A 15,870-nucleotide genomic window follows, 5' to 3' on the forward strand; every position below is an offset into this window, starting at 1 on the left:
CTGCATCTACTCAGCGGCTTCTCCTTGCATTTGAACAAGTGGAGGCTTAGTCTTTTTATCCCATAACAGATGAAACCTCTATGGCTCTACGTTCCCATTCTTATAGCCTTGTGAACTGTGCAGTGGGGTTCGTGGACACTACACCATATGGTTTGGGCCCTGTACCTTCTCAGCCTTCAGAGGATACACAGCTGGGTACAATTCCCCCCTTTGATAACCCTTGGGTGTGTAGGAGATGGAGACGCTATGTCTTTTTGCTATAATCCTGCCATTTATAAAGATCCTGACATTGTATGCATTTTGACCTTGATTCTACCCAAAATGGAAGCTCAGTACTACCATATGGTTGGTTACTATGAAAAGGCCACGGACACCACAATGACTCCTCCAATACTGTTGTTTGATATCTCACGAATCCGACTCTTGCTGTATATGGATGCGGACCACCCATCTGTACACCCTGGAATGACATGGACTGAGTCTGGTACCCCATCTGTGTCTTCTCAAATTATCGAACTATGGCCGGACTAATGCTTTAAAGCGCCCTCCCATCGTGAAGCCGTATACTACTTTATTTTATTAGATATGTTCCCTTTTTTGTAATCGATGGTATATATTTGTTCCATATCCTGTTTGTTTATATAATAATATATCTGATATAGTCACCATGTCCACCGCTTGTGGGAGAGCTGGGGCTAGCCTAGTTAAGGGCCATTAGTATGTATCCTGGTTTTTTTTATTTTTATTTTGCCCCGTCAGTTATCCGGTCAATATCCTTTTCCATAATTGGGTGGGGGGAATGTTTAGTTAGTATAGTTAGTAGGGTAGGGGATATGTTAATTGGGATCCAGGTATATCTAGATTGGGGTTAGGTCATACAGGGTGCGGGGTTATGGGGAGGGTTGCTTTGGGGTTTTTGGGATTTTGTTTTAGGTTTGCTTTGGGGTTCCTTTTATTTTTTATTTTCTCTTATGGTCGCTGGTTATACCCTTTTGTTGATCTGTTACTGCAATTAGTCTCAATACACTGTGCACACTATGCTTTTCCTTGAATTAAATACCCTACCTACTGTACGAATTGTACCTCTACATATACTCCCCTTTACCTATATACTGATACTCCCGAATGGCGCCTTCGGGAGGGGAAACTAGACCTTTTTAATGTATGTCTTAGGGGTACTTTTCTTAATTTGACATAAACCTCCTCATATGTATACGGTCTTAAGTCTCCTTGTCTGTATGGTGACACATTTTGCACTGTATCCTATATATGACCTAGCAACCTACCTGCTATGTATACTTTTTGTATCTGCTGTTCTTGGGTTTTTTTTTTTAATGTTCACATGCAAAAATCCATAAAAATGATTGAATCAAAAAAAGCAAAGTCCGGACAAGCTTGTCTGGACATTTCAGGCACACGAATCCTGGAAGGACTTAAAACGTGCCCAGTGTAAAGCATAAGTGTTGATAGCCCCAGACTTCAATAAAAGTTTAATCCTGCAGACTGATGCGTCAGGAACAGGCCTGGGAGCAGTGTTGTCTCAGGAGGTAGAGGGGGAGGGTAAGAGAGACCAGTCCTCTACCTCAGCAGAAAACTTCTGCCTAGGGAACAGCAATATGCCACAGTAGAGCAAGAATGCCTGGATATCAATTGGGCAGTGGAGACTCTGTGGTACTCCTGGGTGGTATTTCACCTCAATCACTGATCACGCTCTGCTCCAATGGGAGCCATACCGCTTCATGGTTCAGCACAGAGCAGGAAGATTACAGGGCAATGCGCAAGCCCTTTTGAGGAAGTTCCTCTCCCCTGAAGCTCTGTAGGGTGAAGCTGGGGGAGGGCTCGGAGAAAGGGCATCCTCGAAAAGGAGTGCACCTGCTGAGATTGGCGAGCAGGTATGTGCACCAAAGACGGACTCAGCTTCATGCGCAGGGCTCAAAGCTTAGGGGGGGGGATGTGCGGAAATCCATGCCGGATGCGACCCCGGGTGTTTGCAGAATAGGACACAGTTGTTCAGTTTCCCCAGGTCAAAACTATCTGGGGTTTAGGATTAAGACAACAGTATACTGGAGAATCCCATCCAAGCAGGTCCTGTCATGCACAGTAATCAGGCACACGTGGCACAGTTACTTAAAGCTTGTTAATGCAAGGGCTCAGGGCTCCTGATGCCAGAAAGTGGCCATGCAATAGAGGGTGGTGGGCGAGTGGGTTAGTGACAAGGAGCCTGAGATTGTGCAATTGTGTATGCTGCTTGTGGAACGCTGCCTGGTTAAGGTACCCGGTAAGTTTGCTGTCTAAAATACATGTTTCCAATGTTGTGGAAGTAAATGGACTGCCTTTCAATACAACAGTGTCAGAGTCTTGTCTGGTGGAAGGTCGTTTGTTAATATCTTTATTTTTTTTTACTTTATGGGGTTTTTTTGTGGTGAAATTTGGTTTGGTTCTCTCATTCATAAATGACTCACATATACTGTATTAAGTAGCCATGTAAGAAGAGACAACATTTTTAGGGAATGTTCACTAATAAAGGGCATACCAAAATCAAAACATGTTTAACCACGATCTAATCTAAACATGTTTAATCACAATGTTTAAAAACGATGACACAAAGTAGATATACTAGGGTAAAATGTGGTCAATCCAGATAATGGGTAAGGGCCACTATATCTAGTATATCTAATTGTTACAACACAATGTATCCCCAATCTCTCATTTTAACTGTGCAAGGAACATGGTATCATATTTGACAATTCACCTACATTCCAGTTGCATTCATTTTTGTATTTGTTTAATTTGCTCGCTATGTGCAAGGATTGGTTCCTCATTATGTTACAGGTGTGTACTACTTGCATATGCATGCCCTCTGACATCCTGATGGTAGTAAGTACGAATACAATGGCATACGGCCACCTACTCCATCGGGGAAATACGAATCCGTAAATACGTCAGATTAATAAATCTGTCCTGTTTACGAAATGTATTTTCCCGAAAATACAGCCAGTGCCGAATGTATGGATCCTACCCAGCATCGGCCATATTTTCAAATCTTAGTAAATGTCCCCCATTATCTTAGATATTTTTGCAAGCTTCTAAGAGTGGATTTCATAGCCCCACGGGTAATCTACTATATTGGGTCATAATTAAAATGGTTTTTCTATATATATGTATTTCAATGTCTTTTTCTGTTGAACATCACTCACTATTTTTATTGTACTTTAGCGTTATAATAAGCTAACTTTTAAGATTACAAATTACAAGTGCCCTCCAAAAGAGAGAGTATTTTCTTTTTCTTTGCTGATCATATTACCTTTAGTCTCTAGGGAGCACCTCCACCGGGGTAATTGATACGTCTGTATCGCACACATAACATCATATAAATTTGATACACATTTGCATAAATTTCACATTTCAGATATTTGAACAGTAATGGAAGATAATTAGTAATTTGACTTTTAGAATATTTAGCAGAACAATAATAGATGCTGTATCGTACCTGTTCAGATCCCATATGATGCATGTTCCATCCTTGCTGACACTTATTAATATACTGTATGGTTTACAAACAAAAACACTTGTTATTTCTCCGGTATGACCATATAGATGTACCTGGGATTCTACCTCAATTTCCATTGGCTACATGAAAAAAATAAAAATTAAAATTAAATGTGACCAAAGCTAGATTGTTAGCAACATAATGTGTTAATTACAAAATAAAATAAATTGTTATAACAACAAAATACTTAAGGGATGTACCCAATTAGTGTCAATAAGTTTTTGGGAGTAACAAAGGGATTTTTGTAAGAACTTACCGTTCAAATCCCTTTCTCTGATATGGTCCTGGTGACACAGCTCAACATTGGGATGTAGGAGGGTCCGTAGGAGCCAGGCACCTATCCTAAAGCTTTTGGAGGGTAGACTCCTCCCTTCTGCATCCCAGATTCCTCAGTTCAATCTTGCAAAGCCACTGGAATACATTAACTCAGTACAAACTTCTGCACATATTATATGCACAATTTTAAAACTTTAACTTTTCAACCATATATAACATGAAACATCATGAACACTGGCATACTTACTGAGCGCAAGGGAGGGATCGCTGTGTCACCAGGACCATATCAGAGAAAGGGATTTGAACGGTAAGTTCTTACAAAAATCCCTTTTTCTCTTTCAATGGTCCTGGTGACACAGCTCAACATTAGGACGTTCAAGAGCCGGTCCTTTGGGGGGCGTGGCCTGGCGTGACTAGGGGTAAGACGTGCTTACTGGCTCTCCCACCTAAGATCCTGTTTAATTATCCTGTTTTGGACTGTGTTACCCCTCTTTACGGAGCTACAGGCCTTGAGTAACTTCTGTGGCCCCTGCAGCAACACAGCAGAGTCTTCCTCCTGTCCCTACTTACCTGTGACCCGGCGTTTTCCACAGTGGGCCCTCCGGCAGCATGCTCTGAGCTGTGCCATTTGCTTGAATGCTGAAGTGATTGAATGCACTCTTTCACTGCTTGACCAGCCCAACTGCAGTATTCTTCACAGTGCCTGGCTGCTACATCTGATAATCCAGACTGGTCTCTCTGCTTTTTGCTGTTTGGCTCCTGTGTCACAGCGTCTGAGGAGCTTCGGCGGCCATCTTGCAGCTTCTTGATTTAGTGTCCCTGCACAGAGTGCGTGGTGTCTGTGCCTGGAGCTGTGGTTTCGACGGCTTCTCTCAGCTCTTCTGTGATCTCCAGCCTAGTAGCTTCTGGTATACATTCCTGCTGCCATCTGAATCCTCTGTGTGCTTAGCGGTGAGTTATTTACTGCCTTTCTATTGCTGGATACTTCCCCACTACTTGGGTTTGAACTTTCTACTGTATTTTACTACGCTGCATGGTTATACCTTCACCATGGATGTCTCACAAATCCTAAAGGTTATCCAGGCCTCGACCCAGAGATTGTGTCATAGTCTTGAAGCAATCCATCTGGATACACTTTCCCTCCCCTGGGCCACTGAGAAGGGTGATGGAGGGGTTAATGCTGCTATATCTACCTGCAATAAACATGTCACTCCAGGACCTGCCGTAATTCCTCTGGATACACATCCCCAACCTTCTCCCGCTGTGAAAGGTGATGGAGGGGTTAATGCTTCTTTATCTATCTGCTCTAAACAAGTCACTCCGGGACCTGAAGTAATTCATCTGGATACACATCCCCAACCTTCTACCACTGTGAAAGGTGATGGAGGGGTTAAAGCTGCTATGTCTACCTGCTCTACACAAGTCATTCCTATATATCCTGAAGTTATACCATGTAATACACCTTCTGCTTCTTACACCTTTGTGGACAGTGGAAATGGGGATGATGATGTTCTGCTTGCTCAGTATGCTCCTACAGTTTCTGCAAATCCTGCAGGATTATTTGTCGATACTCTTTCCCCTATATGCACCTATACAATATGCAGAGTTGAGGTCATTATATCTCCTATATTTGATATTTCTACAAACCCTGTGACTATGGGCCTTATTCAGATTTCATCGGTACTGCGTGCGAATGCGCGCAGTACTGATAAAATCTGAATAAGTCCCATAGTCACAGGGTTTGTAGAAATGTTGTGCGTGTTTCTGCGCATGTGCAGGCACATGGTGCGTGCACCCACGGCGACCTTTCGGGTCGCCGGGTGCACGCACCCATGGCAGCGAGGGGGGGGGCGGAGATGGGCGGGGAGCGCCGGGCTGCCCCATTACCATATGGGAACGCCCAGCGTTCCATGGGCGTTTCCATGAGAATGCTGGGCGTTCTCATGGTAATGAGGCAGTGACGCGGGTGTGTGGGCCGGGTAGCTGACATCACCGGATGTCAGCTGCCCGCCCATATCACGCCAGTGTGCACACTAAACTAAGTAACTCAAAAGTCACTTATATAAGCGTGCACGCTAAACATCATTCGATGGTCACCATGTGGGCGGAACCCCAGCAAAGCGAATGGATGTTTATGCAAAACATCCATTCGTTGCTGTGCGGGCGTAGTCGCACTTTGCTGGGGCGACGGGGGGGGGGGGGGGGGGGTTGGGGTGCGTTCGCCGGGCGGGGTTTGGTGGACTCGCAAGGCTGCCTTGTGAATCAACCTGAATAACCCCCTATGTACATTGTGGGCCTGCATCTTCCTATGGTTATGTCCGGCGTGCAGGTTTATTGGTGCTACACACCTGAATATTATGTTGCTGACACTTCACTTCCGACAACACTACCCTTCCTTGTGCTGGATAATCTGGGACTTCCCAACTCTGAATACGCCAGGCGTTCTGCTGCACATTTTGGAGTGCTTTGGGATAGAACTGGTACTATACTTCTATTATGTCATATTGTTCAAGTTTGGCCAGACTGACGTTAATTAGATTTATTGCTGTGGAAGCTCTTTTCAGATGCGTTTATTCAATTTTTATTTGACTGTTGTGAAAAGTTAATATGTCCCGCTTGTCCTGTATATATGACCCTACACATTATATATGTAAAAGTCCTGCTATGCACACTTCTGGTGGGTGAGCCAGTGTCACCCTAGTAAGGGGTCATTAGTCTTTTGTCTCCATGGGTAGGTGGGTGGGGGGTTAAGTTAGTATAGTATAGAGTAGCTTTAGTGGGTGTAAGGTTATGGGATCCAAGTATACCTAAGTTGGGGTCGGGTCGGGTCATACAGGGAGGGTTTTTTTTTAGGGAGGTTTGTTTTGGGTTTATTATTATTACTATTATGTTTTTCATATATTTTATATTTATCCTGGTGTAATTCTAGGTTTGTAGTGCATCAGGTGGTTTTATCAGTAAAATTGTGTCTGATGTTATATCCTTCGCATTCTTAATGTATAGCTGTACCCGTATGATGCCTACGGGTACCTTGGGAGGTTGTTCCTCTTGGTGAATATTACACCTTCAAGACTATGCTTAACATTCTTATTGTGTCTCTTACTATATTGATAAACCATGCTAATATATCTGATGTGCACCTTGTTGCCCTGCTCTCCATGGTTACTTATTTTGGGGTGTAATTACACTTATTTTGATGTGTTGTTTGTCTTTGAAAATCAATAAAAATTATTGAATTAAAAAAAAAAAGAGCCTCCTTTGGGAGGGTACGCTCAGGTCTGCAGCTCTCATCACTGCTCGCCCGAATGATGCATCCTCCGACGCGAACTCATGGAACCTGTAGAATTTGGCAAAAGTGTGAACAGATGACCAAGTGGCGGCCCTGCATACTTGCTCAGCTGTAGCCCCATGGCGAACCGCCCAAGAGGTGGTGACCGACCTGGTGGTATGCGCGTTAATTCTGTCCGTAACAGGCCTACCAACCTTAGTATATGCAAAGGCAATGACAGAACGCAACCACCTAGCAATGGTCTGCTTAGACGCAGGCCAACCAATCTTGTGCACATCATACCAGACTAACAAAGTATCAGTCTTCCTGACACTTTTCACCCTGTCCACATAAATGCGCAAGGCGCGCACAACATCCAAACTCCTCAATTTGTCCCTTTTCCTGGAACCCTCTGGAGGTTGAAACACAGGCAACACTATCTCCTGATTCAAATGAAAAGCAGAGACTACTTTTGGTAAAAATTGGGGTACTGTTCGAAGAACAGCCCTGTCATCATGAAAAATAAGAAAAGGAGACTTGCAGGACAATGCTCCCAACTCCGAGACTCTCTTTGCAGAGGCAACAGCCAATAAAAAGACAAGTTTCCATGTAAGGAACTTAAGGTCAGCCGACCTTAACGGCTCAAAGGGCGCCCTTTGGAGACACTCCAGTACCAGTGATAAGTCCCAAGGAGCCACTGGTTGCTTATAGGGAGGTTTCAATCTGGAAACCCCTTGCAGAAAGGTCTGCACCTCCGGTAGCATTGCTATCCTCTTCTGGAAATAGATAGACAGCGCTGAGATCTGTACCTTGAGTGACTGAAGGCTTAGACCAGACGAGAAGCCATCCTGCAAGAACTCAAGTAACCTTGAAAGTCGAAATTGAGACGTATGTGATTTCTGCCTCTCACACCATCTAATATAGGTCTTCCAGACCCTATAATAGTTAGCCGAAGACACCGACTTCCTGGCCTTTATCATGGTATTCACCACAGCCTCTGAGAAACCCTTGTTTTTTAAGGCGGTCTCAAAAGCCAAGCCGTCAAATTTAGCAGAGCTAAAGCCAGGTGGAAGAACGGCCCTTGGCTTAACAGATCTCTGAACACCCGAGTACCAGGACCTCCTTGGCCAATCTGGAGCCACTATAATCACCGGGATTCCTTGTGATTGAATTTGTTTCAGAACTCTCGCCAGCATTGGAAACGGCGGGAAAACAAAGTAGATTCCCCTCCCAGGGGATAGTCATTGCATCCACCGCTTCGGCCAAGGGATCTCTTGTCCTGGCATAAAACCTGGGTACTTGATGTTTGAACCTGGATGCCATAAGGTCCACATCCGGAGTTCCCCACTTCCCTATAATCTTGTGAAATATCTTTGGGTTCAGACTCCATTCCCCTTCAAGCAGTTCCTCCCTGCTCAGGAAATCGGCCTCGACATTCTTTACCCCGGCGATGAATATCGCTGATAAAGCTGGAACCTTCTCCTCCGCCCACAAAATGATCCGGGAAACTTCCCACATGGCCAGTCTGCTGCGTGTGCCCCCCTGATGATTCAGGTACGCCACAGCCGTGGCATTGTCCGACTGAATCCGCAAGGGGAGACCCTGCAATCTTTCTCCTGCCAGGGATATCCCCATCCACACAGCCCGCAGTTCCAGGATGTTGATCGGCAAGGCTGACTCCTCCGTGGTCCACAAGCCCTGAAGCCGTAGGTCCAGCACAACTGCTCCACTGGAATACTCGAGAGTGGAACCTGGAAAACTGTAGCGTCTTGAAAGTCGCCACCATTTTCCCCAGCAGCTAGAGACACTTCCAAACTGATGGACTCCGAGGCCCCAGAATCTCCCGAACCAACATGGACATGTCCCTGGCCTTTGTCTCCGGTAAAAATATCCGATGTAGATGGGTATCCAGGATAACCCCCAGGAATTAGATTCTCTGAGACGGCACGAGCTGAGACTTTTGTAAATTTAAAAGCCAACCGTGAACTTGCAAAAACCTGATGGCTTCTTCCAAGATCTCCGCAGACTCTGCTTTGAACAACAGGTCGTCCAAATACGGAATCACAGTGATTCCCCTCAGTTGGAGAGCAGCTGCCATCACTGACATAATTTTGGTGAATACCCTTGGTGCTGTGGCCAGACCAAAGGGCAACGCCTGAAATTGCAGATGTAGGTTTCCTATAGCAAACCTCAGGAGAATCTGATGTTCTGGGTGGATAGGAACGTGCAGATATGTGTCCTGGACATCCATGGACGCCAAAAATTCTCCCTGGTCCAGGCTTAGCAACACAGACCGCAGGGATTCCATCTTGAAATGGTCCACCCACAGATGGAGATTCAAAGACTTAAAATTTAAGATTGGTCTGAAAGAGAGTGGAATAAAAGCCTTTCTTCCACTCCGCTCGAGGGACCGGGATCACCACTCCTTTTTCTAACAGGGACTGAACCACCCCCAAAAGAGCAGAACGGAGCCGTGACTCCTTTGGCATTGGTGTGGGTAGAAATCTTCTTGGAGGAAGACCCCTAAAGGCAATCCTGTACCCCTGGGACACAATGTCCAACACCCAAGGATCCCGGTCCAACAACGCCCAAGCGTCCCTGAACCATCTCAGACGCCCCCCTACCTTGACCACAGCTGGGAGACTCCCCAGGTAGTCATGCTGAGGGCTTGTCCTCCCCTTTTGTGCTCGGTTTCTTGTGGAAAGAACTGAATTTTGACTTTGGGCCTTGCCCCTGGAGGACTGGAACTTTCCCCTAAATGAGTGTCCTCGAAAGGACGCACCACCTCTAGGGGAGGGCCGAAAGGACAGCCTAAAAGCTGAAAATCTTGAGGCCTGTTTTGCTGCAGGAGCTGGCAGGAAAATACTTTTGCCTCCCGTGGCCTCCTTAATAATCTCTTCTAGCTCGGAACCAAACAGCAGCTTTCCTTTAAAAGCTAACGCCTCTAAGGCCTTTTTAGATTTGTTATCCGCCTCCCAGGGTTTAAGCCAGATCACTCTCCTGGCATTGACGGACACCGTGGATACTCTGGAAGCCATTTTAAGTGCTTCCTCCTCAGCCTCAAGCACATACTCCGCAGCTGCTTTCAATTTCTCAGCTAGCAGTAACACACCTGGGTCAGCGTGTAAAATAGTACATAAATCACTGGCCCAAACAAACATGGCCTTAGATACCCATGCTAATGCTATAAGAGGGCGTAAAGTGAAAACCACCCCCTCAAAGATTGCCTTGAGGTTACCTTCAAGCTTCTTGTCCACGGGGTCCTTAAAGGCCGCACCCCCTTGGACAGGTAGCACAGTGGCTTTAGACAGCCATGCCACGGAAGCATCTACCACCGAAACTTTTTCCCAGAGGTCCGCATGAGCCTCAGGCATGGGGAACAGACTTAAATACCTCTTAGGCATCTGTAGCCTCTTATCGTGCATTTTCCAAGCCCCTTCCAGCAGATCCTGTAAACCTTCATCAGTAGGGAAGGTAACAGTTTCCTTACACTGCTGCTTTAATATTCCTTTTGAAGGAGTCTTATCCTCCACAGACAAATTCAAAGCCTGTTTTACAGCAGCAATCAAATCCTCCACCTCTGAGGCCGAGGAATCTTCAGAATCATCACCCTGATCCCAGGGGATGTCTGTGCACTCTCCCTCCTCTCCAGATTCAACAGCAATCAAAGGCACTGAATAAGACCTCTTAGGAGTCCCCACAGTATCACAATCAAATCTGTCAAGCAAATCATTAAATCTGCTGATCCCTTTTGCAGTATCCTGCATGACCTGAAAGAGCCCAGGATCTGCTTGGGTCAGAGGCAGGGAGCCAGAGGACTGCTGAGATGATGACATAGGTCTAGGGGAAGATACCAACACATCACTCTGCCTGTCCAGCAATTGCACTAAGGCATTTACAGACCTGCCCAGGGCACTGGCCCACGCAGGTTCCGATTGCTCTACCCTCTGGGGTTCACTGCCCATTGGTCTCACACCAGCGCAAGTAATACACAAGCCCCCCTTGGCCATCTGTTCAGGGGCAAATTTTAGTGTACAAACACTACAAGCGCACAATGCATTAAGGGCTCCCTCCCCCAAAGCCACAGACTGTTGCTCAGACATGATGCAAAGTTAACACAGTCACAGTGCACAAAGCGTTTTATACAGAGCCAAAGTACCACAGTCACTTATCTGTCTGAAGCTTTCAGAAGTGGGGGAAACGATGCCCAGGAAATCCAATCACTCTGCCAGGATCTGTCAGCCAGCTCAGCTCCGCTGCAAGCGTTCCGAATGGTGCCAAAACAGAGTGAGGGAAGAGACCAAGTCGATGCTGCTGCGCCAACCACCCCCAGACAGCCGCTCCCACTGTAGGATCTCCAAGTTCCAGTGTCTCCCCCTCTGCTGGGGACCACTTGGAACATGCCTGTGACACACTGCTGTCCTCTCATACAGGAGCTCAGTGTGTAAGCTCCGCAGAAAATGGCCGCCGCCATCACGGATCGCCTGTCCCCCATGATCCCCACCTAGCGTGAAGCCGGTTTCAGAGCGCTCCGGAGCCCAGGCAGCATCTTAATTGAAGCTGTAAGCGCTGCACAGGGAGACCAGACAGTGTCTCCCCTGTGCGCAGTGAGCTGACAGGTCGTGCTTCTGTCAGCTCCTGCTGCACTGTCAGTGTGAGGATTCAAGGAGAATCCTCACACTGGCCCTTATTCTGGTTGGTGCGGTCAGAGCCGCACACGGGGCTCCGACCGCACAAACCAAGGGCCGCCCACCCGACGGATCGCCACTGCCGTCCGTACACGGACGGCTGGCGATCCGCATCAAAATGGTGGAGGCGTACGCCTCCACCATGGTGGGAGCTGCCCCCTGCCTTCGATGGTCGTCGACCATCGAAGGCAGGGCCGCACGCCGCGGCAGCCCCGCAAGCTGAGACCACACGGACAATCGTCCGTGTGGTAGCTTGTATGGGGGCTGAAAGCTGACATCCGGCGACGTCAGCTTTCCGCCCCCATGTCATGGTAATGAGGGCGTCATGCCCTCATTACCATGCATACGCCCCGCGTTTGCATGGGAACGCCCATGAAACGCGGGGCGTACACATAGGGAAATGAGGGGATGAAGCCCCTCACGCCCCTATACGCCCCCTTTGCGGCGGACGAAATCCGTCTGCGGCGAAGGGGGCTGCACATGCGCAGAATGACCTCTGCGCATGTGCAGTGGCAAAACATCGGCGGTACGGCCGCACGCGGGCCGTACCGTGCCGATTAGAATAAGGGCCACTGTGCCTACCTAGCTAGTGTAAAAGTTAATAAAATAAAAAAACTCCTAACTAACTTTAATCCTTCGGCTGCTCCTGCAGCCCTTTAGAATAGCACCCACTCCAGTGGGCACCTAACACAAACTGAGGAATCTGGGATGCAGAAGGGAGGAGCCTACTCTCCAAAAGCTTTAGGATAGGTGCCTGGCTCCTACGGACCCTCCTACATCCCAATGTTGAGCTGTGTCACCAGGACCATTGAAAGAGAAAAACAGGGATGACCTAGACATTGTGGCTATTAAAGAGACATGGTGTAATGAGAATCATGACTGGGACATAGTTACAGTATACCAGGATACAATTTATTTAGGAAGGACAGAATGGGAAGAATCAGAGGAGGAGTAGCAATGTATGTAAAGAAAAGCATAAATGCTACTTAAATACAATACATTGAAGAAAAAACTGAGGCCCTTTGGGTGACCATAGAAATGGGGGAGAAGGAAACTATTCGCACTGGGGAAATCTATAGGCCACCAGGCCAGGGGCAGGATTTGGACAGGAGCCTATTGCTTGGTGTCAATAAAATGGATTTAACCCCTTCCTGACACAGCCAGTTTTTGCCTTCCTGACAGAGCCCTTTTTTTCAAATCTGACATGTATCACTTAAGTGGGGATAACTTTTTTTTGCTTTTACTTATCCCAGTGATTTTGAGATTGTTTTCTCGTGACACATTGTACTTCAAGTTAGTGGTAAATTTGGGTCGATACAGTCTGTGTTTTTTTGTGAAAAATACCAAAATGTCGCAAAAAAATGGAAAATTTAGCAATTTGCAAAATGTTAAATTTTCTGCTTGTGAGACAAATAATCATACCACTCAAAATAGTTAATAACTAACATAGACCATATGTCTACTTTATGTTTCCATCATTATTTCAACTTCCTTTTAAATTTTTTGGACACTAGGAGGCTTACAATATGAATAGCAAATTCTCAAATTTTCAAGAAAATTTCAAACACTGATTTTTTTAGGGACCAGTTCAGTTCTGATGAGACTTTGAGGGACTTGTATGTGAGACACCCCCATAAATGATGCCATTTCAAAAACTGCACCCCTCACAGTATTCAAAACAGCATTTTGGAAGTTTGTTAACCCTTTAGGTGTTTCACAGGAATTAAAACAAAGTGTAGGTGAAATTTCAAAATTTCATTTTTTTTGCAGATTTGCAATTTTAATACATTTTTCTAAGGAACACAGTACATTTTACTAGAGAAATGTGACTAAAAATTGATTCCCCCAATTCTTTTGTTTTCATAAATATCCTATATGTGGCCCTAGTGTGCACGTTGACCAAACCACAGGCTTCATAATAGAAGGAGCACCTACTTGATTTTGGAGCCTCCTTTTTATGAGATTATATTTTAGGCACCATGTAGGTTTCTAGGCACCATATGATGCTAAAAGTTAGGAACCTCCCCCACAAGTGACCCCATTTTGCAAACTACACCCTTCAGGGAATTCATTTAGGAGTATAGTGTACATTTCAAACCCCCAGGGGTTTCACCAATTTTGATACAACTGGGCTGTGAAAATGAAAAAAATTAATTTTTCATTTTCACAGCTCAGTTGTATCAAAATTGGTGAAACCCCTGGGGGTTTGAAATGTACACTATACCCCCTGATGAATTCCCTGAAGGGTGTAGTTTGCAAAATGGGGTCACTTGTGGGGAGGTTCCACTGTATGGGTGCTTCAGGGGTCATTCAACCAGAATCTGTGCTGCAAAATCCAAATATCACTCCTTCCCTTCTGAGTCCTGCCATGCACCCAACTGGTATTTTTTGGTCACATGTGAGGCATTGCCATACTCGGGAGAAATTGGGGCACAGATTTTGGGGTGCTTTGTCTCCTTCATTCCTTGCGAAAATGAAAAATTTTGAGCCAGATCTGCATTTTTGTGTAAAAAAATGTAATTTTTTACACAAAAATGCAGTTCTGGCTCAAAATTTTTCATTTTCGCAAGGAATGAAGGAGACAAAGCACCCCAAAATCTGTGCCCCAATTTCTCCCGAGTACGGCAATGCCTCATATGTGACCAAAAAATACCATTTGGGTGCATGGCAGGACTCAGAAGGGAAGGAGTGATATTTGGTGGTGGAATGAATGGTGGGTGCTGTGTCGCATTAGCAAGACCCCCGAAGCACCAATACAGTGGAACCCCCCCACATGTGACCCCATTTTGCTCACCAGCTTTGGGAGGGGGGCTGGCGCTGCGGCTGGTGGGGGGGTGGGAGGGGTGCTGGCGCTGCGGCAGCCGGGTGGGTGGGAGGGGGGGCTGCCGGGTGGGAGGGGGGGGGGGCTGGCGATCGGTGGTGATCGGTGCTGTACTTAACAGCACCGATCACTGTATATATATATATATATATGTGTGTGTATATATATATGTGTATATATATATATATACACACACACATATATATATAGATATAGTTCATTTCATCCCATATAATTTCAAGTATAATTCATAAACGTTTCTGCTGCTGTGCTGCGGCTGGCGGGGGGGTGGGAGGGGGGCTGGCGCTGCGGCTGCTGGCTGGGTGGGAGGGAGGCTGCCGGGTGGGAGGGAGGCTGCCGGGTGGGTGGGAGGGAGGGCTGCCGATCGGTGGTGATCGGTGCTGTACTTAACAGCACCGATCTCTGTGTTACCGAGCGGCTTAGCCGCCGGTAACACAGAAAACGCTGCAATTGGCTGTTCACTTTTGAACAGCCAATCGCAGCGATCGCCGACCGGGGGGGGCATCCCTGCCCCCCCTGGGTGGCGAGGGGGGATGTCTGCTGTCAGGGACAGCAGACATCTCCAAACTGTCACCGCGTCTATAGACGCGGTGACAGTTTAATGGCATGACGTACATTTATGCCATGTGTCGGGAAGTACATCCCGACCATGACGTAAATGTACGTCAAATGTCGGGAAGGGGTTAAAGGGAGAGGTCATAATCATGGGAGACTTTAATCTACCTGATGTGAATTGGGAGGAGTCTTTTGCAAGATCATCTACAAGTGGCAAATTTCTAAATTCCCTACAGGGAGCATCTCTTAAGCAATTGGTGAGGGAGCCTACTCGTAAAGACTCAATTAGATTTAATACTCACAAATGGTGACAGGATATCAGACATACTGTATATGTGGATGAGAACCTAGGATCCAGTGATCATCAAGCAGTATGGTTTAGTTTCAAGGCAGGGTCCAACTCCAGTCACACAAAAACTAAGGTGTTGGATTTAAGGAAGGCTGACTTTGCAAAAATGGGGAGATGTTTAAGCGATTCAGTAGCGGATTGGAGGAACTTGAAAGGAGTGCAGAAGAGGTGGAAAAAATTAAAAAGTGCAATCTTAAAGGCAACGGACCTTTGTATCATAGTTACATAGCAGGTAAGGCTGAAAAAAGACTTGCGTCCATCTAGTTCAACCTGGTATAGATATCCATTGCTGATTTGGTAGGTTCTGATATTTTACAGACAAATTATATTTCTTATTTGTAC

At 46.2% G+C, this 15,870-nt stretch overlaps 1 protein-coding gene across 1 annotated transcript in view; it reads right to left on the bottom strand.

Annotated features, from left to right (window-relative positions):
* Positions 1–15,870, bottom strand: part of LYST (lysosomal trafficking regulator) — a 574,932-nt gene that overhangs the window by 30,529 nt on the left and 528,533 nt on the right. The window contains exon 48 of the mRNA XM_083176391.1: positions 3,491–3,630. Within this exon, the coding sequence (XP_083032517.1) occupies positions 3,491–3,630 (140 nt within the window). The remainder of the gene's footprint in view (positions 1–3,490; positions 3,631–15,870) is intronic.

This window comes from Crinia signifera, chromosome 3 (genome assembly GCF_055691185.1).
Source record: "Crinia signifera chromosome 3, ASM5569118v1, whole genome shotgun sequence".
NCBI classification, from domain to species: Eukaryota; Metazoa; Chordata; class Amphibia; order Anura; family Myobatrachidae; genus Crinia; species Crinia signifera.